At 41.6% G+C, this 27,137-nt stretch overlaps 1 protein-coding gene across 1 annotated transcript in view; it reads right to left on the bottom strand.

The window, feature by feature from the left end:
- arhgap15 (Rho GTPase activating protein 15) overlaps positions 1-27,137 on the bottom strand; it is a 776,478-nt gene that overhangs the window by 602,351 nt on the left and 146,990 nt on the right. Inside the window, exons 4-5 of the mRNA XM_078552497.1 lie at positions 15,907-15,975; positions 14,322-14,392 (exon numbers count right to left, since the gene is read on the bottom strand). Coding sequence (XP_078408623.1) covers positions 14,322-14,392; positions 15,907-15,975 — 140 coding nt within the window. The remainder of the gene's footprint in view (positions 1-14,321; positions 14,393-15,906; positions 15,976-27,137) is intronic.

Raw genomic sequence — 27,137 nt, 5'->3', positions numbered from 1 at the left:
AGTCTCTCCAATGCGTTCACATCCTTCCTATAGTGTGGTACCCAGAACTGTAGACAGTACTCCAGCTGAGCTCTAAATAGTGTCTTATATAACTTCCTCATAACCTCTTTGGCTCTTGTGCTCTATGCCCCTATTAATAAAGCCCAGGATACTATATGCTTTATTAAATGCACTCTCCACCTGTCCTGCCACCTTCAAAGATCTATGCACATATACACCCAGGTCCCTCTGCTTCTGCACCCCCTTAAGAATTGTGCCCCTTATTTTATATTGTCTCTCCATGCTCTTCCTACCAAAATGTATCACCTCACACTTATCCACATCAAACTTCATCTGCCACCTATCTGCCCATTCCACCAACCTATGGGCAGGATTTTCCTCACCCACCCACCGCTGGGATCTTCCGGTCCCGCTGCAAGTCAAAGGACTTCTAGCTTGGGCGCCGCCTTGCCCATGGCTTGTCCTGCCCGCGATGAGGCCGGACAATCCCAGCCTATGTCCTTTTGAAGTTCTACACTGTCCTTCTCAAAGTTTACAATGCTTCCAAGTTTCATATCATCCACAAACTTTGAAATTGTCCCCTGCACAACAAGATCTAGATTATTAATATAGAAAAGCAAGGGTCCTATTACCAACCCCTAGGGAACTCCACTACAAACCTTCCTCCAGCCCGAAAAATATCCATTGACTCCCTGTTTTCTATTACTCACCTAATTTTGTATCCACGTTGCTACTGTCCCTTTTATTCCATGAGATATAACATTTCTCACAAGTCTGTTGTGTGGCACGGTTTTGAATGCCTTTTGAAAGTCCATGTATGCCACACCAACCGCATTACCCTGTCAACCCTCTCTGTTACTCTTCAAAAAACTGCAGCAAGTTAGTTAAACATGATTTCCTTTTTCAAGGAAAAACCTATTGCACAAGAAGTATTATACCAAATTATTGTTAATTTACAATGCTACCACCATTAAGATTCTGAATATTCCTGAAAAGAGAATCGGGTTGCCAAAGCTTTTTGTCTTGCACTCATCAGGACAAACATAAGAATGCCAAATTTCAAAAGAACACAGCAATTTATACTACCAGAGAAAAGGATGCTGATTAGTTGGCAAGTTGACTTTGATTTTCCAAGGCATTGCCATGGAGGCATTCCTCATTGATTTCTTTATGGCAGCACCTCAGTCAATCAGAGCCGACTTGCAAACCAATCAGCATCATTTTCTCTGGTAGTATAAATTGCTGTTTTCGTTTGAAATTTGACATTCTTGCATTGTCCTGATGAATGCAAGACAAAAAGCTACAGCAATATGTCTCTCTTTTCAGCAATATTCAAGCTCTGTACTACTAAGCAAATATTGGGACCCAATTGCTCTTCTAGCACTATACAGTGAAGCATTTACCATGTATGTATATTAAACCCTTATCATAAGACCATAAGACCATAAGACATAGGAGCAGAAATTAGGCCATTCGGCCCATTGAGTCTGCTCCGCCATTCAATCATGGCTGATAAGTTTCTCAACCCCATTCTCCTGCCTTCTCCCCGTAACCTTTGATCCCCTTACCAATCAAGAACCTATCTATCTCCGTCTTAAATACACTCACTGACCTGGCCTCCACAGCATTCTGTGGCAATGAATTCCAGAGATTCACCACTCTCTGGCTAAAGAAGTTTCTCCTCATTTCTGTTCTAAAAGGTCTTCCCTTTACTCTGAGGCTGTGCCCTCGGGTCCTAGTCTCTCCTACTAATGGAAACATCTTCTCCACGTCCACTCTATCTAGGCCTTTCAGTATTCTGTAAGTTTCAATCAGATCCCCCCTCATCCTTCTAAACTCCATCGAGTATAGACCCAGAGTTTTCAAACGTTCCTCATATATTAAGCCTTTCATTCCTGGGATCATTCTCGTGAACCTTCTCTGGACCCTCTCCAGGGCCAGCACATCCTTCCTGAGATATGGGGCCCAAAATTGCTCACAATATTCTAAATGTGGTCTGACCAGAGCCTTATAAAGCCTCAGCAGCACATCCCTGCTTTTATATTCTAGTCCTCTCGAAATAAATGCCAACATTGCATTTGCCTTCCTAACTACTGACTCAACCTGCAAGTTAACCTTAAGAGAATCCTGGACTAGGACTCCCTTTGCACTCCAGATTTCTGAATTCTCTCCCCATTTAGAAAATAGTCTCTATTCTTCCTACCAAAGCCTCTATTCTTCCTACCAAAGTGCATGACCTCACACTTCCCCACATTGTATTCCATCTGCCACTTCTTTGCCCATTCTCCTAACCTGTCCAAATCCTTCTGCAGCCTCCCTGCCTCCTCAATACTACCTGTCCCTCCACCTATCTTTGTATCATCTGCAAACTTAGCCAGGATGCCCTCAGTTCCTTCATCTAGATCGTTAATGTATAAAGTGAAAAGTTGTGCTCCCAACACTGACCCCTGCGGAACTCCACTAGTCACCGGCCACCATCCTGAGAAGGACCCCCTTATCCCCACTCTCTGCCTCCTGCCAGACAGCCAATCTTCTATCCATGCTAGTACCTTTCCTCTAACACCATGGGCTCTTATCTTACTGAGCAGCCACCTGTGCGGCACCTTGTCAAAGGCCTTCTGGAAGTCCAAGTAGATAACATCCATTGGCTCTCCTTTGTCTAACCTACTCATTACCTCCTCAAAGAATTCTAACAGATTTGTCAGGCATGACCTCCCCTTGATGAAAACATGCTGACTTTGTCCGATTTTACCATGCACTTCCAAGTATTCTGAAATCTCATCCTTAATAATGGACTCTAAAATCTTACCAACGACCGAGGTCAGGCTAATAAGCCTGTAATTTCCTGTCTTTTGCCTAACTCCCTTCTTAAACAGGGGGGTTACATTAGTGATTTTCCAGTCCTCTGGGACCCTCCCTGACTCCAGTGATTCCTGAAAGATCGCCACTAACGCCTCCACTATCTCTTCAGCTATCTCCTTCAGAACTCTGGGGTGTAATCCATCTGGTCCAGGTGATTTATCCACCTTCAGACCTTTCAGTTTTCCTAGCACCTTCTCCTTGGTAATGGTCACCATACTCACGTCTGCCCCCCGACTCTCTTGAACTTTGGGGATGTTACTCGTGTCTTCCACTGTGAAGACTGACGCAAAGTACCTATTCGGTTCCTCAGCCATTTCTTTGTTCCCCACTACTACTTCTCCAGTGTCATTTTCCAGCAGCCCAATGTCCACTTTTGCCTCTCTCTTGCCCTTTATATATCTAAAAAAACTCTTGCAATCTTCTTTTATATTACTGGTTCGTTTACCCTCATATTTAATCTTCTCCCTCCTTATTTCTTTTTTAGTTGTCCTCTGTTGGTCTTTGTAGGCTTCCCAATCCCCTGGTTTCCCACTGCTCTTCGCCACATTGTATGCTTCCTCTTTAGCTTTTATGCTGTCCCTAACTTCCCTTGTCAGCCATGGTTGCCTCGTCCTCCCTTTAGTATGCTTCTTCTTCCTGGGGATGAATTTTTGCTGTGTCTCCCAAATTACTCCCAGAAACTCCTGCCATTGCTGTTCCACTGTCTTTCCTGCTAGGCTCATCTCCCAGTCAATTCTGGCCAGCTCCTCCCTCATGCCTCTGTAGTTGCCTTTATTCAACTGTAATACCGTTACATCTGATTCCATCTTTTTCCTCTCAAATTGCAGGGTAAATTCTATCATATTATGGTCACTTCCTCCTAAGGGTTCCTTCACCTTAAGCTCCCTTATCAAATCTGCCTCATTACACATCACTAAATCTAGAATTGCCTGTTCCCTAGTGGGCTCCACCACAAGCTGCTCCAAAAAGCCATCTTGTAGACATTCCACAAATTCCTTTTCTTGGGATCCACTATCAACCTGATTTTCCCAATCTACTTGCATATTGAAATCCCCCATGATCATTGTAACCTTGCCTTTCTTACATACCTTTTCTATCTGCTGATGTATCTCGTGCCCCACATCCTGACCACTGTTCGGAGGCCTGTACATAACTCCCATTATGGTTTTTTTACCTTTGGGGTTCCTCAACTCTACCCACACAGATTCTACATCATCTGACCCTATGTCATTTCTTGCTATCGATTTAATTTCATTTCTTACTAACAAAGCAACCCCACCCCCTCTGCCAACCTGCCTATCTTGGATATTTAGCTCCCAGTCCTGATCCCCTTGTAGCCATGTCTCCATGATGCCCACCACATCATACCTGCCAATTTCAATCTGCACCACAAGCTCATTTACCTTATTTCGTACACTGCGTGCATTTCAGATACAACACCTTCAGTCCTGTATTTCCCGTCCCCTTTCTCATTGTCGTCCCTTTATCTGATGTGCTTGAAGTTAGATTCCTAGCCCTTTCCAAACACTCTGTCCTATTTTGTGTTCTGGAGACTTTAATAGCCTCTCCTGGGCTCTCCTTTCTTTTCAGTTTTTTCATAATTTTCCATGAAGTTGAATCCACCCCCCCACATGCTAACCTGCTGCTTTGTTTCCCATTAGTCATACTGCTTGGAGTTTTACCCTTCCTCCCCCCCCCCCACTTTCTAGTTTAAAGTCCTGTTGACCACCCTATTTACCCTTTTCGCTGGAACATTGGTCCCAGATCGGTTCAGGTGGAGACTGTCCCAACGGTACCGATCCCTCCTGTTCCAACACTGATGCCAGTGTCCCACAAAATGGAACCCCTCTTTCCCGCACCACTCCTTTAGCCACGTGTTTACTTCCCTTATTCTCGTGTCCCTATGCCAATTTGCAGTTATAGTTATCAACTATAACAACACATGTTTCTCAGAATAAAGTAAATATCCTAATGGCCTTTCTTAAAAATCTGTTTAATTTCCCTAAAAGGCACCTCCAGAGATTGTATCCTCCAGGCTGTGAGGGAATAATACTAAGATTCCCTTGATAGCTGCTTCACAGTTCTCAGTTGGTGGCCACAACGTTCCCACAGGCACTCTTGCACAAAGGAATGCACCTTCTCTTCTCCATACACTTTATCATTTGATTCTGGAAGTATTACTTAAGTCACATCAACACAACGCTCTCTATAATCTTAAAGGGTCCAAAATCAAACTTTTAAGGTTAATTTTGGAGAGTTTTGTGCAGGTTTAGATTTTGGGCTGAGTCCAACCATTAACGTCAACTAATTTGTTTCATTGTCCTTAGCCAAGCATTGTTCTTATTACCCTGAGAGAGAGAGAGAGAGAAAGAGAGAGAGAGAGAGATGCTGGAATATTTAAGTATTCTCTCATCACTGACCAAATTTTGAGCTAACGCTCTCTAGATACTTGGAGCTCTACCAATTGGTCTCTGCCATATCCTGCAGGGCCTAAATTATCTTGTTGAGAATGTCAGTTCAAGCATCTGGGCATTCTACTATTAGGTTAACATTTCCAAAGAACTTTTCCTTGTAACCTAGGGCCTAAATTTCAAAATATGTTTATTTTAATGAAAATATCTTGCTTCTTGAGATGCAAAAAATAATTTTAAAATGACATTTCTTTGCATTGGCTGTTTTTTCATGGAATATCTGATGAATGCATATAGTTAAGATCAAGCAGCATTTACGCAACAATAGGCTGCTCACTGATGCTCAGTTTGGGTTCCACCAAGCTAACTTGTCTCCAGACCTCATTTTCCTTTCTCCAAACATGGAACAAAGAGCTGAATCCAGAGGTGAGGTGAGAGTGAAAGCCCTTGTCATCAAGGCAGCTTTTGATGGAGTGTGGCACCATTGAACACTAACAAAATTGAAGTCAATGGTAACAAGGGGTGGGGGGGGGGGGGAGTGGGGGGGAGCCGGGGGGGGCGGTGGGGGGAGCCGGGGTCGGGGGGAGTTTCTGCTGGCTGAAGTCATACCTAGCATAAAAGAAGATGGTGGTGACTTTTGGAAGCCAATCATCGCAGCCCCAGGACATTGCTGCAGAACGTCTTCAGGTCAAATTATCTTCAGTTATCAATCTATTTCCATCCATTATAAGGTCAAATGTGGGGATATTGATGATTGCACAGTGTTCAGTACCATTAGCAACTGCATGCAGCAAGGCCTAAAGGGGCTGACAACTGGTAACAAATTCACATCACGTAAGTGCCAGGCAATGATCATCTCCAACAAGAAAGAACCTAACCATCACCCCTTGACATTCAATCGCATTGCTATCAATGAATTCCCTCGTCTTCAACATTCTGGAGGTCACCATTGACCACAAACGTAACTGGACCAGCTACATAAATACAAACAAGTCCGAGGTTTGGAATTCTGTGGCAAGTATCTCACCTCCTGACTCCCCAAAGCCTGTCCAACATCTACAAGGTACGGTCAGGATTGTGATGGAATACTCTAAACTTGCCTGGATGAATGAAGTTCCAGCCACACACAAGAAGCCTGACGCCATCCAGGGCAAAGCATCCTGCCTGATTGACACCCTATTCACCACCTTAAACATTCACTTTGTCCACCACAGGAACATTGTGGCTGCAGTACGTGCCACCTACAAGATGTAACTGCAGAAACTCGCCAAGGCTCCTTCAAAATCTGTGAACTCAATAACCAGAAGAAAAAGGGCAGCAACAACAATTTATATAGCGCCTTTAACATAATGAAGCGCATCAAGGTGCTTCACAGGAGCATTATATAACAAAGTATGACACTGAGCCACAAAGAAGATATTAGGTCAGATGACCAAAAGCTTAGTCAGAGAGGTAAGTTTTAAGGAATGGTGTAAAGGAGAAAAGCGAGGTAGAGATGCAGAGAGGTGAGGGAATTTCAGAGCTTGGGGCATAGACAACTGAAAGTGTGGCCACCAATGGTGGAGAAATTATAACTGGGAATGCACAAGAAGTCCAGAAATAGAGGAGCACAGATATCTCAGAGGATTGTGAGGTTGGAGGAAATTACAGAGATAGGAGCAGGTGAGGCCATGGAGGGATTTGAAAACAAGGATGAGAATTTGAAAATCAAGATGTTGCTTGCCCAGGAGCCAATGTAGGTCAGTAGGCACAGAGCTGAGTTAAAACACAGGCAGCAGTGTTTTTGAAGACCTCAAGTTTATGGAGAGTAGAATGTGGGAGACCAATTGGGAGTGCATTTAAATAGCAAAAGCTAGAGTTAACAAAGGCATGGGGTGAGGGTTTCAGCAGCATATGAGCTGAGATAGGGGCTAAGTCAAGCAAGTGCTTCTTCAATCTTCAAGTTCCCCTCCAACTCACACACCATCCCGACTTGGAAATATGTTGCTATTTCTTGACTGTTGCTGGGTAAAAATCCTAGAACTTTATCCCTAACAGCACTGCGGGTGTACCTACAGTACATGGACTGCAGCAGTTCAAGAAGGCAGATCACCACCACCTTCTCAAGGGCAATAAATGCTGGACTTGCCAGCAACATGAATGAATAAAAAATAAGACTGATGCACAAAGTAACAGAAAAGCAGCTGAAAAGAAATAACAATGTATGATAATTATAAGATAACCAATGCTAATGATGTTCACTGCCATGTTTAAAAGTTGCAGGGGCTTGCTTGCAAGCCAAAAAAACAAATGGAAAAACAAAACATCTTGGGATAGAAATAAAATGCGCCACCTAAAGTTCAAAGTAAAGGATATCATCTCTGAATGAATGACAATAAACAGTACTGGGCATATAATGAAACAGCCAAAAAAAACGAATGGAAAAATACATAGGAACAAGGTGTTCCAGTTAGCATTATTCAGTTACAGGGTGATCATTTTACTCATGCAAACATATGCACTGATATTCATGTGTACCCAAATGAGGTGGTCAATCCTTCCCTGTTCATAATGAATTTTTGTAACTTCTAATCTTAAAGTTAGATCGCTGAAGACCACTTCAAAAGACGCCACACTATTAACAATCTCTCTGATCTGAACATCAGCTGGAACACGAATTCTAACACTGAATAATGCCATTCTTGCTGCCATCACATAACAGATGTCAGTCCTAGGAAACAGCGGGAGAAATTGCCATCCTCCCTCCTAACGATAGGAACAATATCAATTATTTATTCTGCAATAACATTGTGGCACGGAATTTCATCAGAAGCTGGAAATATCCTAAATCAGTGAAATTCCATTCTTCATTTGCATTTCTTACAAATTTAGGATATTGGGAAACTGATGAAAGGCACATTTCCTTCTCTCTCATTTTTACCAGAAAAAAAATGACTTGTGAGTAACATGGTGGGGAAGGGGAATTAAAATAAACAAAATTCACTTGGAACTTTGATGAAGTTGTGCTAGCAATACACGTAGTGAGTGAAAATGCTATGGAAAATTAACCTTTGAGCCTGAAAAATTGTTGCCTTCAAGATTTCCTGCCAGCTATAAGTGAATTAGGAGCAATATCTTCTACTGTCAAGATATAGTAGCTTCAATCATAGTTTTAAAGCATCCCACCACATCTGCTTAATGCCTCTTTCACCATCTCTCATTCAGCAATAAGCGACTCTTAAACCTAAGAAATAAAATACCATGTTATATTAAATTCTGGAAAATAAAATAAATCCAATGTTATCTGTAGCTCAGTTGGTTACAGTCTTGCCTCCGAAACTCAAGGTTCAAGGGCACAAAAATCTAGGCTGACACTCCAGTGCAGTACTGAGTGCTGCACAATCAGAGGTGCTACCTTTTGAATGAGGTGTCAAACTGTCTGCTCCCATGGGTGGACACAAAACATCCCATAACGCTATTTCAAAGCAAGCGGGTGAATTTTCCCGAGTGTCCTGGCCAGAATTTATCTTTCAATCAACATCATTAAAAAGGGAAAAACAAAACAGATTACCCAGTCTTTATCACATTGCTGTTCAGCGTGCACGTTTGCTGTGTTCAAATTGGCTGCCGCGTTTCCTACATTTCAGCAGTGGCTACAATGCAATAAAGTACGTCATTGGCTCTAAAATGCTTTGGGATGTCCTGAGGTCCTGAAAGGTGCTATATCAATAACAGTTTTTTTTTTCATACCGCCTTAATTTATTTTATGTACAAAAAGGCATAACAAGCCATGGATCTTAAATTTGAGAAGTTCTATGTGAAGAATCTAAACTTGAAATATTACTCATCTGTTCTTTTCACAGATGCATACTGATTCTATAAACTGCCATTCCTGGAACATTTCTTCACTAATCCTCCAGAGTACTGTTTCCATGGCTCTAATATCTTTACTACAACAGGATGCCAAGAATTGCAAGCAATGCTTCTACTATGATCTAACCAATGTTTTGTTCAAATTCAATGTCACTTCCTTGCCTTTGTATCCAATGTTCCACATATCAAGCCTATTTACTTTTAATAGCTGTTCCCAACTCACTTCTACCTTTGAGAATCTGTAAATCCGTAAATTCTTAATCATACAGTTGGACCAAGAAATATTCCATGGGCGGAATTTTCCGGCTCTGTCGCATTGGCGGCAGGGTCGTAAAATGTAGCAAGCCATTCAAAAGCCCATTGACTTTAGCGAGAGTGGAAAATCCCGCCAGCGGGAGGGGCTGTCAAATTCTGCCCCATGTTTCCGTTGCTTGCATGATAAGCTGCAGTAGTTGAATAACAGCCTATACCTGTCACATTCCACATTATCAGCTAATTCACATGATTTAAATAATCCCTCTGTATGGATTTTCCCATCTACAGGGTTGTATGAATTGAGAATGCAGCTGCTCTTCACCTCCTCCACTGCAGGCAAGGGCACAAACCCATCTTCCAGCATTTCTAGGTGCATGCACACCTTCCTTCAAGTGACAGTTGTACAGCATACCGTAGACACAAATAACCTTTGATACTTTCTTGTGGGAGTGGAATAAGAGCTCATCTAATCTTGTCTAGATTACAGAGGCATTGCTTCAAAATACTGGTGCTTTTTTCTACAGGAGTGTGGGTGAGACATTAATCTCACCATATGTTCTTTCAGTCCCAGTTTGGGTTTTCCAGATGGGCAGCAATAGTCAGGACAGCAAGGCCAAATTTAGAGTCTCAGCAGCAAAACTTCCTCTTCCGTCAACTTTAGGATGTTGGGAAATGGATGCTATGTCTCAGGTCATTGATCAAATTAAATATTCTTCAACTCGTATAAACCATAGGATTGCTGCTTTGTGCCTTGACAGTTGTCATCAATAGGGCCCTGCACATTTGAGAACCTGGTTACTTGGCAGAAATCCAGGTTCTCTCCACTTGCTCCTTCCTTTCCACTGGGAAAATAATAAATGTGTTTCCCTTGGAATAGGAATCTGTCAGATGCAAGAATTTAGGGGCAACTGACTAATCTGGCAAATAGTACCTTAAAATAAGCCAATAGCACAGAAGTTCAAAGTGGTGTTTACTTTAACCACAACAAAAAGGACTGTCCTTGCTTTGGATGTAGTCTGTGCTTCAAGTTCTGCTACATAACTTGGTGACTGCCTCCCTGACGTTCAATAGACAGCAAAGGCCAAAATGAATGGGCTTGGCTCTTATGACATAAGATGGGCACTGGATGCCTGCCATGCCAACAGACCTGCTTCTCCTTTTCAGGAATTCCCTTTCCTTTTCCAAATCCAATACTGCCATCAACTGGCCAGATCGAATGCCCATGGTCTACACTGCTTGCAGCTACAGGAACCAACTGGTGGCAACAGGAATGTTGCTGTGGGAGGTGTACACCAAAGGAGTGTTTAAAGGAAAAATACCAGCAGTAAACAAAACAAATCAGAAACAAATATGGCAAGTTGCCTTAAGTGGTGAATTCATTTGGCAAAACAGTCTCTAGGCCTCCCAGTATAAGCTCTGCACAGAAAATCAAGAAATCAAAAGCTGTTCTTGAAAATTTCCAAGTTTCCCTGGAGTTACAATGACTACACTAATTGTCAAAGAAAAGACTCGGAAACCTTGTGGAGCAGTAAGGGAGATCTTGCATCATGGGTCTTTTCCCTTTATTCCTCTCGTTCATGCCCGAGATCGGATTGCTTACCATGTGCATAAAGAGGAATACGAATGGCTTGGTGCTTAGAGTATACTCCCTCTTGCTTCCCTTTTCCACAAACTAAACTACACCACACCCTTTTCAATGATCTGCATCTGTCATTTATCCATCCACTTTGCTAACACAGTGCAGTTTCCTATCTTCTTTCTCAAAGTTTGCATGCCTCCTAATAAAATATGTAGGAGGGCAGTTTTCACTTTTAGATGGAATTTTGCAATAGTGGATTGGCCGCTTGCTACTCATGTCATCCAGTTTTCCTTTGCATTGACTCCAATGGAAAGGTTAATTGTGGGGTGTATAATTGGCAGTTGAACCATTCCGGCAAGTTTTCATCTGCACCAAAAATGAATATTATCCCTGGAGGTTTGCCCACAACTGGGCTAAAACAGGCCAATTTATAATTTATTGATTAGAGGAGTAACACTTGCCTCCCTCCAGGCCTTTGGTACAATTCCCATTTCCAAAGAATGTGGGAGCATTAGGATTACAGGGCATGGTGATAGTTTGTGATAAGAGGGCTCTGCTCTTTGATCTTATCGCAAATGGGGAACAAGGAACAGATTTACATATTTAAAGCTACAAAGTATAGCATCAAATTCTTCAAAACGTTGTAACAAATGTACCCCACCCCAAATAGCAAACCAAATAGAAAGTAGGGATAAATACGGGAAATGTGAAAGCATTAATTAATAGGATAGCACCAATAATATCTATTTTTAGGTAGAGATTCCACAGCTATCTCCTATTGTACAACAAACGTTTCATTGTAGAAGTCAAGGGAGAGGAGAGCTATTGTCTTTCCAGTATTCATAGAAGTCTTGATCTTGGCTGCCTTCTTTTTGACCTGAATCTTCCAATCATACCACTTGTTGTGTACTTCAAACCACTCTCAACCTGCTTGATAGCTATGCTCAATTTCTGAGTGATGTTTTGCCAGTTACTTTTGGCAACATTAGTGAATCTCCTGCTGCATGAAGTTGGAATCCTTAAAGGCAATAAAGAGGGACAAAGCATCATTCAGAGCTGAATGATTCATATGTGCACCTCTACTTCCTCTAAAATGACCTGCAATTCCTTATCTGAATTTATCCCCCTCGTTTTTGAAGAGGAAAGAAATATAGATACCTTTGCAGTACTCTTGAACATCTTGCTCAATTTAAATCCATCCTCTAAATTAGAAATTATACTGATTTCAATGTCATTTTTATTCACAGTCTAAAAGGCAGGAAACTGCTGATTAATGAACATAGCTTGCATGAATAGAAGAAAATTAATTGTTTATGTCAGCTCAGACATCCCACTTTAAAAATTTTATTATATGTGTGTAAGGACCGAGATGATTGAATGATAGTTGTAATATTACATTTTCAGCTCTCAGAAATAATAGAATAGGCATTTGAGTGATGGACTTAGGTTTTTTAATTGGCATCAGTGCTCTTGGACGGGGTAGGTTATCTGGAAAGAAACTACGATTTAATTGGCAACACAGAATACGGCTTCTGAGCAAAACTCAGCGGTAGCGATATTGAGAACCTTGTAATCTTTCTTCAATACTTCTTGGAGTTGGAGCCAAAAGAAAAAAAAAATGCTTTAATTTAGGGGGGAAATTTGTAACCAGTGGAAAGAGGAGGGCAATGTTACCCTAATGTGCGTAGAGCTTATTCTGGAGCAAATACATCATTGTAGAAAAGAAGATAAGGATTCATTCAATAATTGATCCCAATTACAGAAATCAGTTTTGAACATGCTGTAAAAGGGAGAGGAGGAAATCTTAATATACATGAATAGATTTCAAATAATGGTACACTTTAAATAGAATGTTTGTATCTTTAACAGTGTATCATTATCTTACCATTCTGAATTACACTTAATTCAATTAATTCAGGTCAAGATTGAATTTGACCAGGAATATAGGCAGACATTTTACGAACACTTACCTTAAAAAAGAGCTACTTTATGGTGGGATAATTGCTTTCTATTAATAGATTAAACTGTTTACCATTCATATATTGCACAATACTACTTATGTGAGAACAGAATTTGAAACTGTAGTGGAAACAGCATTTCTGGATTACATTCCGCTCACTTGTTAAGCTGCAATGTATGTAGATCTAGACTGGACAACAATCTCTAGGGAATCATAAGAGATATTAGGTATTTATAATTCTGAATTTCAATCTTGCTACTTCACTGAATCAGCACATATCTAGACTGTTAAAACAGGATTAGTATAAGTCGATTAGGACAGTTATACTCACTATCACAACCTGACTATAAAAAAGCCTGGAGATATTCTCACGTCATTTATGCTATACACTGATTGTAATATACACTTCATTTTTCACTGCTTTTAAAAGTTAAAAGTAATTTTAATATGCACAGAGTTTTATTGCTACTGGGAAGAGTGCAACACAGATCATGCAAATACAACTTCAGCCCTTAAGTGGCCTAAAGTTGAGGGACTTCCCTTAGGTCTTTTTTCCTAATTGTTAAGGTGCATCGTGACCTCTGAGACTGGTCAGCAATTGGGCATCAGATCTCAATAAATCAGGCAAGGTGCCAATGCCACAGAAAGCTCTAAATAAGAATCAGTTTGAAAAGATCAATATTGGACCACTTGCTTTGCTGGCAACAGTCCAATGATAAGTCTCCAGTGGGGAGGAGAATGGAAGGGTGGCAATTTCAGGCAATAGCAACTCTCAGAAATGACATTCCATCTTGCTCCATATAAAATCTGAAAACTCTCCTTTTTGATGGCAGTTGCTTCCCGGACCACATCCACACCTGGAAAACATGGGGAGCAGGCACAAATCTATTCTGTCCAGGGCAGCCCAATATCTCTGAGGAGATTCTAAAGCATGTTAAGTTCCTCATTATTATATTCAAAGGGTTCAATGCCTGTTTTAGGCCCATTTGTTTGGAAAATGGGCCAATCTAATATTGGGTCAGACATCTTTCGGCTATCCTTATGTTGGATGATGATTCATAAAAAATGCAACAAAGTTGAATTTCTGTCTTCAAGTTGCTTAATGGTAAAATGTTAGCCTATATACCTTTCAATGCCTTTATTATTCCACTCAAATATTGTCACTGCAAGTTCCAAACAGACATAAAATGTGTACTGTATTACACAAGAGAGCTTTGTGAACAGAATAGTATATTACACCAGAGGTCTCTTTAGATTGAACACTCACACTTCTAATTGCATTAGTGGTATCTTCTATGAAAATTGAAAGTAACATTAAAATAGACAAGTCTTAGTGACAGCCAAACTAGTACTGGATGCCTGCCAATGCAGAACAGAAAGACCAGAAGCTGTTCAAACATACCTTAGTTTTTTGCCTCCCTCTGTAATCTTTGCTTTATTGAGGAAGCCATTTTTCTCCAGTGGTTGTAAACACTGAAATCAACAGGATAGGATACAGATGAAAACAAATCACATAGACTGTGAACACGACGTAATAGAACAAAAAAATCAGTTCAGTGATATCAAGGTCAATTGATTCGGCAACCTGTGGTCAATCTGCTCACATTCTCTTAAAGGTGTAATCTGAGGTGCAATGCACCTTTAAGAGAATGTGAGCAGATTGACCACGCAACCCATGACAATTCTTATGTATTTCTACATTTAATGACCCAAATATTGATGGTAGTGAAAATGTTTGCTTCTCAGCACATCTGAATAATGATAAAAAAAATCATATGTCCTAGTGATGCAGTGAGGAAGTGCTGCACTGCTAGGGTCATTGTTTTCCAGAAGAGACATTAAACCAAGGGTCTGTCTCACCTCGGTGTCATGGCTAATACTTACCCCTTGAACAACGGCATTAAAACAGATTTTCTCGTCAAATTGCTGTTGGTGGGAGCTTGTGTGCAAATTGGCTGCCAAGTTTTCTACATTACAATAGTGACTGCACTCCAAAAGTATTTTGTTGGTTATGAAGAATGTTGGCATAGCCTAAGGTTGTGAAAGGTGCAAAGTGAATGAGTGTTCTTTCTTTTATTCTTAAGCTGTATAATTAGGAAGTAAATTTGTAATTGAAGCTGTTTTTACTCATTACTGCAAAATAATGTTATTATATATGATTTTACTGATGCGTGGCATACATTTTAGAAAATGTTTTAAGCAAGTAGGCTATTCATAAGCAATCCAGCTACATTGAATTGTGTGAATCACTTCAAGCAGAACTAAGATGGAATCCAAAGTATCTGCAAGCGTCTGTACCCACAGGTAACATAAATATAATATTGGTAACCTACAGCTGATGACTTTTGACATTTTGATGTTGATCACTGCTTGTAGGTAGAATAGTACAGTCAAGCAAATGAAAACAATGAGACAGTCCCAGAAAGACAGGATAGGAGATGTCAGTTGGAGGGAGGAGGCACGAGGATGTCATTAATTGGGGACATGAAAGGAGAGAGTCCAGTCTAGTCAACTAGGGTTAATTTCTCTTTCATAGTTAACCATGTCCACGTACTAAAACTTCATGTCACAGCGTGTATCCTTTAAAGGATCAATGTGTCAAAAACAAATCCCTAAGAGCTTGAATAAGTTTATCTTTGAAAAACCATTCCCTATTGTAAAGTGACATGGGGCCTTGTCACTTTCAATGTGCTGGTGGTATGTTGAGGTTAACGGCTTTCTACAACTAAGTTCCAGGTAGAAGAAATTGATGCTGGAACAATCTCGACAGCACGATTAGCGTTTGTTGTACTCTACCTACTTCCTGACATGAACAGTGGCCTGGAAATATATCTCTATCGAGCAAACTACACTTACACACGCCAGCACAATTTACAGTCTTTCAGTCTTTTTCTTTAACAAATATAAGACTCCAGTAGCCCCTATGTGAGGCAAATATGCCTAACTAGATGACATGTAAGCTAATTCTTCCAGTACAGAACACTTACAGACTGATCCACCATCCCAGTAATTTCTGTAAGATTGTGTTGAGAGTGGTTTCGCCTATGACGGGACATCTGCAAGACAAAACCAAAAAGACAATTGAAGCTTAAATATTAGTCCTCAATGCATTTTTTTAGAGCTATTGGGAGAAGTGTTCGATAAGGCTTGGTTTCAGGTGCAGGGATTGTGATGCACAATTACCCCACACCAGATCCCATTGAGGCAGGCAGCACACATACTTTGTGCTGCCCATTCAGAGACATGATTATAGCATGTAGCCCAGTGCAAAATATAGTGCTGACTGGCTGAACACTAGCAGGGAACTTAACAAAGGACCCAGGTGCATGCATGACTAGCACAACATGCAGCTACCCTGCACTTTCTACAAGCAGCCTGCCCCTCTTAATGGGGAGAAGCACTCATGCTATAGCAGCTGCTGGAACAGACTCAGGGGGCGAAGTTTTATGGCAGCGGGATTTTACGTTCCCGCCGAAGCCAATGAGGTTTAGAATGTCTCGCCGCAACTTACGGCCCCGTCCCCACCGAAACTGGGCCGCAAAATTCTCCCCGGATAGTTTTTGAATGAAAGAAGAAGACTGGTAATGGAGCTAGTAAGAGAAATGGTTCCCAGGTTCTGTGATGTGCCACTGGAGGCCTTATTGATGGAGTTGGAAAGGAAGAGAGCTGTCATATTTCCACAGAGGGCCAGGATGCCTGCAAGGCATACCCTTTGAAGGGAATGGGAGGCGGTTGTCAGGGAGGTTAATTTCTGGAACCTGGTCCTGAGGACCTCGCTGGAGTACTGGATAAAGTTCAATGATCTCACATATGTGGTCAAGGTCAATGACTGCATCTTCACATAACATTTCTGCCTAATTCTCTGTCAGCCTCTCATGCTGCTCAACCCTCAACATTCCCACCATTCAACCATCAACAATCATGCCAAGCATCCATCTCTCCCTCATACATTTACTAATGCTGTCAACCTCATACCTACCTCTCTTGGTTCCACGTACCTCCAGCTACTCAACCATAGCAGGCACATCACGCAAACACATTGCAACATGCTCACCAACATTATTCCCTCTCTCTTGCAAGACAAAGTCATGGATACCCAAAGGGAGCAACAGGGGGATATATAGGCACGCCTGTATCTCCTAAGGCTTTTGGAGGAGATGGTTCTCCACATTATAAGACTAGCAGTCACTGAGCTCCTAGCATATGGTCTCACTGAGAACATTTAGGATGATGGTATGTTCCTGCTTTATGTTACTTCTCAAATCCCATTTCACCCTCATCCTACCATCTGGTATGAAGTGCAAAATGCACGTGGACCTCTTACGTTCGACCCCAACAACCCTTTCCCCCACGCCCACCTCCCACATCCCAGTGCTCCCTTCCACATTTTTAATTTCAGATTTGCCACCTGGCCAGCCAGTGTAACATCATCCTGAAGGGCAAAAGCAACTGCATACCTATGATGGATATCTGCACATTGATCTGACAATCAAAGCCACCAGCTCAGATACTGGCACTGTGGTATGTTAGAGAGTGGTGTTGAGTCTGAATCATGGTACATGGTGAGTCACTGACGTGAGGAAATCAATATTTTTGGGATTTTTCTTGTCTGTATGTTTTTGTAAATTAGCATCTGTGAGGTGACCTTTGGTTGACTGGAGATTCTAACATTTAAAGTACAAGATGAACCAATGTTTGATACAATTGATCCTGCCTAGGAACAGGGCTAGAACCCTACTAGGAGATATTAACAGGTCAGACCAACCAGTTCAAGGGGCAGAGTTAACAGCATAACAGCAGCTGAAGAGGAGAGCCTGTTCCATGCAGCTGAACTGCTGCCACTAGCTCTGTGCTGCTGTTGGAACTGGGGCACAGGGAAGTCCTGGGAGCCTTTGGTAGCTCCATGCTGCTAATAGTTGGGATGCAGGAAACCAGGAGCAGTATTTGCTTGGTGTAATTGGGGATTTAGGGGCTTGGGGAAGCCTAGAAACAGTATTGGCAGCAGTGTAGCCGAGAAGCTGGGAATGTACCTATGTTTAGACACTGGAGAGTGTAGTCTGGCCAACACAGGGAGACGCGGTCTTGGTAGTTGGTTAGATTAACTGGAAAAGCAGACTAAAATGGCTGGACCTGGAAGAAACGCTAAGAAAGATCTAGAACGTTGTGCCTTTTTGGGTGAGGATTGTACTTGTGGAACTCAGTGGGGGATAAAGCTACTGTTGGCTGGGGGTCAGATTATCTCTTTGAAGGAGAGGGCTGTTATGACCAGGTGAGAAGGGGCGAACTGGCTCCCTTCTATTCAACCTCCTCGGCTGGTCAGAACAAAGGTTTAAGTTTCTTTTTCACAAGGATATGCCTTTTCCCAATCCGAATGCATTTAACTATTCAATCTGTGGCCAATAAGGAGCCAATCAAACAAGTTTTTCTTGAGAAAGAGAAAATTTAGCAACTAATAAACCCGAGAAAAAAATAAATAAAAACGCACGTCAAACATTTCGCCCTCATTCGCCACACCTCCACCCCCCTGCACCCCACCTCACCCACCAACACACACACACACACACACACAAACACACATGTATCAGAGATAAGGGAAGCTAGAGTCCAATAAAAAAGGTTCAAAGAATACATGGTTAAGCGCCCTTTGATTGTCTCTGAGGCATAGATTTTTAAATGTCGTGGCCAATTGGGATTAGATAGTTTCGTGGATGCGGTCAGATATAAAAGATGTTGCAATCATTCTGAGATCTCAGTTTGCTGGTAGATTTCTAGTAAAATTGGCTTCTGAACCAGGGAATACACTTGTTCCAAAAGAGAGAGAGAGGGAGAGAGAGAGAGAGAGAGAGGGAGAGAGCCCAGTTTATAGCCTGTTTCCTCTGTTGAAAACTTTCTTGCAATCTCTCTCTGCAATGGCTGCAGCCTGGCCTGAAATATTTTACCCATAACGTATTCACAAGGGATTTTGGGTGGGTCTGTCTGTGGCAGCCATTTTTTAATATCCATCACTTTGCATTTTAATGTTTCATCCTTAGACAGCGACGAGTTTTGATGGGTCTGAATCATAGGAAATGTCTCTGTCTTTGCATTCCCTTGAGGGTAATTTGTTTGCTTTCCACCTTCCTCTTGGAAGGTGGCCTTGCATTTTTAAGTAGTTTGTTCTGTCTTGTTTCAAATTGCAAAATTTCCAGTCAGTTGAAAGTTGAAAAATCATACTTTCAAAAATTAAGGGGCATAGCCTCATGACAGGGGATTAAATTCCTCATGAGGAAGACAAAGTTTTAAAGATTTTTTTCTGACTTAGTGATGACTGAGAAAATGGTTGCTGAGAAAAGTCTAGGCTGTGTCTGCCATTTAATGTGCAGTTTGTGGTGTGTTCGACTACAGTTTGCCTATTAATTCATGTTTATCTCTTGTTAATTCTGGGTGTTAAGGTACAAGAGAGACAGTATTAACTTTGATTGAGAGCCCTTCTCCTCTTTCTCCCTCTGTGCAAACCTTCCCCTCTCTGCTGCCTCTCCACCATTTCCAAACTTTGCTGCAGCTGAGGAACTGGAAATTATAACCCCCAATAGCAAAAGCAGGCTTTGTCCTTTCAGGCTTTCAAGCTTCTCTGACTCCCTTGTCAAAGTCAAGTATCGTACCACTGTGACTGCAAAAAAAACTTGCCAAACTCCAATAGCGCTCAGCACATTACTTCTTATCACTGTACATCTATACCTGGAGCTTCTGCAAGGGGTGCAGTTGGGAAAATGTGCCTGGAATGAGCTGGACACTGCAAGTTTTAGCGAAGTGAAGTATACACTGAAATTTCCATGTAACCTTATTAGCATAAATATGAACATCGAATCTCCCTTGAATCAGCACAATTGAGCATGTAATCAGACTTAATCGATTATTGAATGAAACCTGGCCAATAGGACCTTAAGCTTACTGAATTATACTAATTTAAACTGATAATGTGTTTCAAGTAATTGCAGCAGTTGAGGAAACAGGTGTATCAATGGTATCAATTGACTGCTGGTCACAGGTCTTATGCACCACAGGCTGATCAGTTGGCTGAATTTGAACTAATTTAAATTGGAATTTAATGTAATTTAAAGTAATTGTACCATCAGAAAGAGAAATATACAAGAAATATACAATTGATTGCTGGTCACTGTGGCTGCAGACCATTAACAATGGATTAATATGATCATAGTTGCTTGTGCAACCTAATTTTGGGCACAAAACACCCACAAACAGAAGTAATTGATGGAAACTTGCCATTCTAACCAGTGGGCACAGACTGATTCAAGTGTGAATTGACTTCAGAGCCAACATAAAAGATTGTGGACATTCAAGTGTAGTGGTTATAGGATAACTCACATTTTAAATGCTGCAATCTTTTGGGCTTTTTCAGTCAATTCCACCCAGATTGCACTGAAAACTGGGCAAACATACCCCCACCCTTAGGTACATTGGATTTTCTCTTCTTCTGACAGATGATCTTATTTCCAGTTTGCATCTGCATAAATTACTACTATATGCTTTGGATATAATTTCAGGTCTTTTGGATATTTTAATGAAAGTTTGGTGTGATTCATATATGGTAATTTAGCAATGCCTATAGATATACTCCTTGTTATTTTACAAAATGAACTTAACACCCTCCTGTTCAACAGCCATTGTAAAAACAAAAACAATTGCATTTTATGTTAGATATTGCATTTAATTCTTTATTCAATATACTACAGTTCTAATTATTAAACTAATGAAAGCAATGGCAGTATAAGAGAGCATAACCATTTAAATTTTATATAAAGATTATTTTTTCTCAAGCATTTAGACTGGAAAAACCTTTCCCTAACAACCTATTTTGCTGAATACTATTCATGCATAATATCTCAGTTAGAGTTTGTTATGTGACATAGCTTTGTCCCCCAAGTGTTTTATTACTCCTATTATTGTTCTGCATCTTCAGCAAGACAGCTTCCAAAAGAAATGGTGTAGTTTCTGGCAGCTGTTCCTTCAGGGAATTGCAAAAGTGTCAGTTTAAATTTTATACATACTAAACCTTTTTACTGAAGTGTCACTTCACTGCCTTAATACCATATTCACTACATAATTTGCACAGATAAATATGAAATATGTTATCCACTGTGCTTTGATGCATGTTACTCTGTACTACATATTTGTTCTTCCATTAACTTCTACCAGTTTACATCTTGTGCTGGATCCTTAGTTTTCAAGAAGTATTTTTAAATTATTTTTCTAGTTTTCAAGTTGTCTCTCCTCATTATTACATGCCTCCTCCCTTCCTTAGTCAAGAAATTAAGCTAACTTTGGATTGAAGGTTCCTCTGCAGTCAGTTTGCCCTTTTGCTCCCACTGATCAAATGCTACACTGTCGCACAAAACCCTATTAACAAGTCCATTTCAACAGTGGTCAGATTCTTCCATTTAAGGCAAATAAGTTTGGATCTGTGTTTATATCTGGTTTCGCAGTTTCTTGGTAGAGGTCTAATGCTCCACTGTAATATATTCAAATACGTATTTCTGCTGATTGTTTAACCAGTTTGGAAGGATAAGGTCAATGTTTTCCCTATGCAACAGACCACAGGTAGAATGCCAGATACGAGAATGGACCTTTCCCCCCACCTATTTCAAACACAGCCAGAATCAAGCACTCACAGCTCATATGAAAGAAAGGTTCAATATGCGTGTGTCGTAGAAACATAAAACCCTACGGCACAGAAGGTGGTAAAAGCCCATCATGTCTGTATTCACTCTTTGAAAGAGCGATTGTACACTGTCCAACTTTTCCATTTGTTTGTCCGTAACCCTGTAATTCCTTATCCTCGAGTCGTTGTCCAACTCTCTTTTAAAATTATATAGGGAATCAGCTTCCACCATCTTTTCAGGTAGGGTATTCCAGCTCCTGACAATTCTGAGTGAAAAAAAAATTCTCCTCATGTCCCTCTAAATCACTTGCCAATGATTTTGAATCCATGAACTTTGGTTATTGATCTATTCCTCAGAGGAAATATTTGTTCTGTCTATCAATGTTTCTCATTATCTCGAAAACCTCTATTAAGTCATCTCCTCACATTTTCTGTTCTAAGGAGAACAGTCTTAATTTTTTTTTGACTCTCCTCACAACCGAAGTCCCTCATCCCTGGTAACATCCTGCTAAACCTCCTTTGTACCATTTCTAAGACCTTCATATCTTTCTTAAAGTATGTATGGTGCCCAAAATTATCTTCAATACTCCTGCTGGGACTAGTATTTTAGAAAGTTCTAGCATAATGCTTTGCTTTTATATTCTATACCGACATTTGCAAGCCCAAATAACCCATGGGCAGGGTTTTTAGGTTGGTGGGTGGGTGCGATTGCCGGATACGGGATCGGCTGGGGAATGGACCACCAACCACGATCGGCCCCTGACCATGAATTCACGCTGGCTGGCCAATTAACAGCCAGCGTGAAGCACGCGCTGAAAGGCTCAGCACTGTCGGGGTGGGGACAGGAGGAAGGCAAGTGCTGAAGTCAGCGCGGGCACAGGCGAGCGCTTACAGAAAGCTCCCTGAAGGCGGAGAGCTGCTCATGGAGCTGAAAGCCTGAATAACTGAAACTAAAGGTCACAGAAACTGGGAAAAAAACGCGTCCAAGCTTCATAGTCAGTCACCTGAAGATGTAGGTAATGAAGATGCTGTCCACAGAAATTTATTTTTATTTTAATTTATCAAAGAAATCTCATCCCACCCATGGATGAGGTATCCTGAAAAATGCAAAGGCCGCCTTGGCTGATTCGCCTGCCTGCCAACCGTAACATTGGACGGGCAACGAAAAATCTCTGTTAATTGTGCTGTTAATTGGCTTAATTGCCTTCTTAATTGTTGGCGGGCACGCTTCTGAGTTTAGTGTGCGCTTGCCGATGAAAATATCACGCAAGTGTGCAATGACGTCAGGACGCTCGCCCAACATCATCACGCGCTATTTTATGGTCAAGCGAATCGGGCGTGGGCCTGCCCGCTCAGTGAAAAATACTGCCCCATATTTTTTTTTTTAACCGCATTATGAACTTGCTCTACTACTTTTACAGATTTGTGTATTTGGACACCAAGATCGCTCTGCTCATCTGTACTTTTCAGAATCAAGCCATTTATAGTATTTTCCTTGTTAGTCTTCCCAAAGTGCAGAACATCATACTTTTCTGCTTTGAACTTCATCTGTCATGCTTCTGCTCTTTTCACCATCCCATCCATGTCATTCTGAAACCCAAAACTATCTTTATTGCTAGCTACTACTTTGCCAAGTTTTATATCATCTACAAAATTATAATGCTGTTCCTTACAACTGAGTCTAGTTTGTTTACAAAAATTGCAAAGAGCAAGGGACCAAACAATGACCCATGAGTAACACTACTACAAACCAGCTTCCAGCCTGAATAACATCCATCCACCACCAATCTTTGATTCCTCTCACAGCTAATTTTGCATCCACCCCACAACTCCCCCTCAATTCCAATGGTTTCCATCTTCTTAATGTGCCCCCTGTGTGGCACTTGTTCAAATGCCTTCTAAAAGTCTGTATATAGAACATCTATTACTTTAATCCATCTTCTTTGGTACCTCAAAGAGTCCAATCAAATTAATGAGACACAATTTGCCATTAACAAATTCATGCTCACCAATTGCCTCACCAATGCCTCTCTAAATGCAAGTTCATTTTGTTCCTGTTAATGGTTTCCAATAACTTCCCCATTACTAACTGGCTGTAGTTTATGGACTGAAATATTGTGACCAATGCCTCTGCTTTTTCTTTCTTTGCTTCTTCAGGAACCTAAAATACCTTCCATCTGGACCAGGTAATCTGCCAATTTCCAGCAATGCTAATTTTTATATAATAAATAGGTAATAAATAATTGCAGTAATACATTTTAGAGTACTTAATTGGGCCAATTTGATTAGGAAGTATAAAACAATCACTGAGGACACTATCCTGAGGAACTGCTGCAATGATCTCCTGGACCTGAGATGACTGACCTCCAACAACCACAACCATCTTCCTTTGTGCTAGGTATCACTCCAACCAGTGGAGAGTTTCCCCCCGATTCCCATTGATTCCAGTTTTGCTAGGGCTCCTTGATGCCACACTCGGTCAAATGCAGCCTTGATGTCAAGGGCAGTCACTTTCACCTCACCTCAGGAGTTCAGCTCTTTTGTCTATGTTTGAACCAAGGCTGTAATGAGCTCAGGAGCTGAGTGGGCCTGGAAGAACCCAAACTGGGCATCAGTGAGCAGGTTATTGTTCAGCAAGAGCTGCTTGATGGCACTGTTGATGGTCCCTTCCATTACTTTACTGATGATAGAGAGTAGGCTGATGGGGTGGTAACTGGCCAGTCCTGGATTTGTCCTGCTTTTTGTGTACAGGACATACTTGGGCAATGTTCCACATAGCTGGGTAAATGCCAATGTTGTAGCTGTACTGGAATAGCTTGGCTAGGGGTGCGGCAAGTTTTGGAGCACAAGTCTTCAGTACTATTGCTGGAATATTGTCAGGCCCTATAGCCTTTAGCTGTTTCTTGATATCATGTGGAGTGAATCAAATTGGCTGAAAACTGGCATCTGTGATGTTGGGGACCTCTGGAGGAGGCTGAGATGGATCATCCACTCGACACTTCTGAAGATCGTAGCAAATTCTTCAGCCTTATCTTTTGCACTGATGTTGTGGGCTCCTCCATCATTAAGGATGGGGATGTTTGTGGAGCCTCCTCCTCCAGTGAGTTGTTTAATTGTCCACCACCATTCATGGCTGGATGTGGCAGGACTGCAGAGCTTAGATCTGATTCATTGGTTGTGGGATCACTTAGCTCTGTCTATCACTTGCTGCTTATGCTGTTTAGCATGCAAGTAGTCCTGTGTTAAAGCTTCACCAGATTTATATGCCATTTTTAGGCATGCCTGGTGCTGCTCCTGGCATGCCCTCCTGCACTCTTCATTGAACCAGGGTTGATCCCCCTGGCTTGATGGTAATGGTAGAGTGAGGGATATGCCGGACCATGAGGTTACAGGTTGTGTTCGAGTACAATTCTGCTGCTGCTGATGGCCCACAGCATCTCATGTGCGCCCAGTCTTGAGTTGCTAGATCTGTTCTAAATCTATCCCATTTAGCACGGTGGTAGTGGCACACAACACGATGGAGGGTATCCTCAATGTGAAGGCGGGACTTTGTCTCCGCAATGACTGTGTGGTGGTCACTCCTACCAATGCTGTCATGGACAGATGTATCTGCGGCAGGCAGGTTGGTGAGGATGAGATTATGTATGTTTTTCCCTCTTGTTGGTTCCCTCAACACCTGCCGCAGACCTAGTCTAGCAGCTATGTCATTTAGAACTCAGTCAGTAGTGGTACCACTGAGCCACTCTTGGTGATAGATGTTGAGGTCCCCCACCCACAGTACATTCTGCACCCTTGCCACCCTCAGTGCTTCCTCCAAGTGGTGTTCAACATGGAGGAGCACTGATTCATCAGCTGAGGGAGGGCGGTCCGTGGTAATCAGCAGGAGGATTCCTTGCCCATGAAACTTCATGGGGTCCGGAATCAATGTTGAGGACTCCCAGGCCAACTCCCTCCCACCTGTATACCACTGTGCTGCCATTTCTGCTGGGCCTGTCCTGCAGGTGGGACAGGACATACCCAGGGATAGTGATGTCTGGGACATTATCTGTGAGGTATGTTTCCGTAAGGGTGACTATGTAAGGCTTTTGCTTGACTAGTCTGTGAGACAGCTCTCCCAGATGTTAGTAAGGAGGAAGACTTTGCGGGGTCAACAAGGCTGAGATTGCCATTGTCGTTTCCAGTGCCTATGTCGATGTCCGGTTTCATTCCTTTTTTGTGACTTTGTAGCGGTTTTGTTACAACTGAGTGGCATGCTAGGCCATTTAAGAGCCAACCTGTAGGCCAGATTTCCTTCCCTAAAGGGACATTAGTGAACCAGATGGGTTTTTACAATAATCAATGATGGTTTCATGGTCATCAGCAGACTTTTAATTTAATTATTGAATTCAAATTCCACCATGGCAGGATTCAAACCCGGGTCCCCAGAGCATTACTTTGGGTCTCTGGATTATTAATCCAGCGATAATACCATGACACCACCGCCTCCCCTCATGGACTGTAGCAGTTCAAGAAGACAGCTCACTACCACTCCCTCAAGGGCAATTGGCAATAGTCAATAAACGTTGGCCTCGCCAGAGATGCCTACACCCCATGAACAAATAACTTTTTAAAAACATATATCTCTATATTTTTATTCATTTATGGGATGTGGGCATCACAGGCTAGGGCAATATTTATTGCCCATCCCTAATTGCCCTTGAAATAGGCAATTGTTGAAAATTGTTGAAATTTTAATGATTTCATTTTTTGGTTAATTAAGGGAACATTACCATTTATTGTTTTTACCAAATCTTAATCATCTTACTTCAATGGGAATTGAGCATAATTTTCCCTTCATTCTTCCCAACATACCTTAAATCCAAATGTTAGTATAGTACTCCCAACCATACAAGTATGACTTAACATTTCCCGCACAAATTATTCTCATGTCTAAGTGCTATCGCCAATTGACTATCAATTGTCGGTGATACGTACTGCACATTAAGATTTTATTAGGACTTCTGAAATCATGTAATTTAGAATTGATCTAATGGCAAAGTGAGAGCAGATCGGGCTACATTAAAATCTAGGTCACAGCATTGTAACAACAATTTGCTAACCAACAACAGCTAATCCATTATGTTACCCAGTCACACAAAGTAACAAACACTTACCACAGTTGCTGTCAATGATTTACTTTAGATCCACAAAATTGTAGTCATGCATTTTATTTATATCCTTACATGGTAAAAATGGGCTGGTTAGCTCAGTTGGCTAGAGGGTTAGTGCATGGTTTGGAATATTGCCAACAGTGTGGGTTCGATTGCTATCCTAGCTGAGATAGACTTGGGACCTTCCTGCTCATCCTGCCTCTGTGGTGGAAGGCAAAGGCAAACCACCACTGACATAAAACTGTCGAGAAGAATGGCTCATGATGAAGTATCAGCAGACAATGAGCTGAGGACCTTCCTTCAGGTAGAGCACATATACCATATCATACAGGGTGAAATCATGGGCCGGGATTTTCTGGCCCTGCTTTGGTGGGGCACGGGAAATGCGACGGCCCAGCCAAAAGCCCAC

This window comes from Cetorhinus maximus, chromosome 11 (genome assembly GCF_964194155.1).
Source record: "Cetorhinus maximus chromosome 11, sCetMax3.hap1.1, whole genome shotgun sequence".
Classification (NCBI taxonomy): Eukaryota; Metazoa; Chordata; class Chondrichthyes; order Lamniformes; family Cetorhinidae; genus Cetorhinus; species Cetorhinus maximus.
Note: the sequence above shows the minus strand (reverse complement) of the source record. Positions and strands in the feature narration are given on the sequence as shown.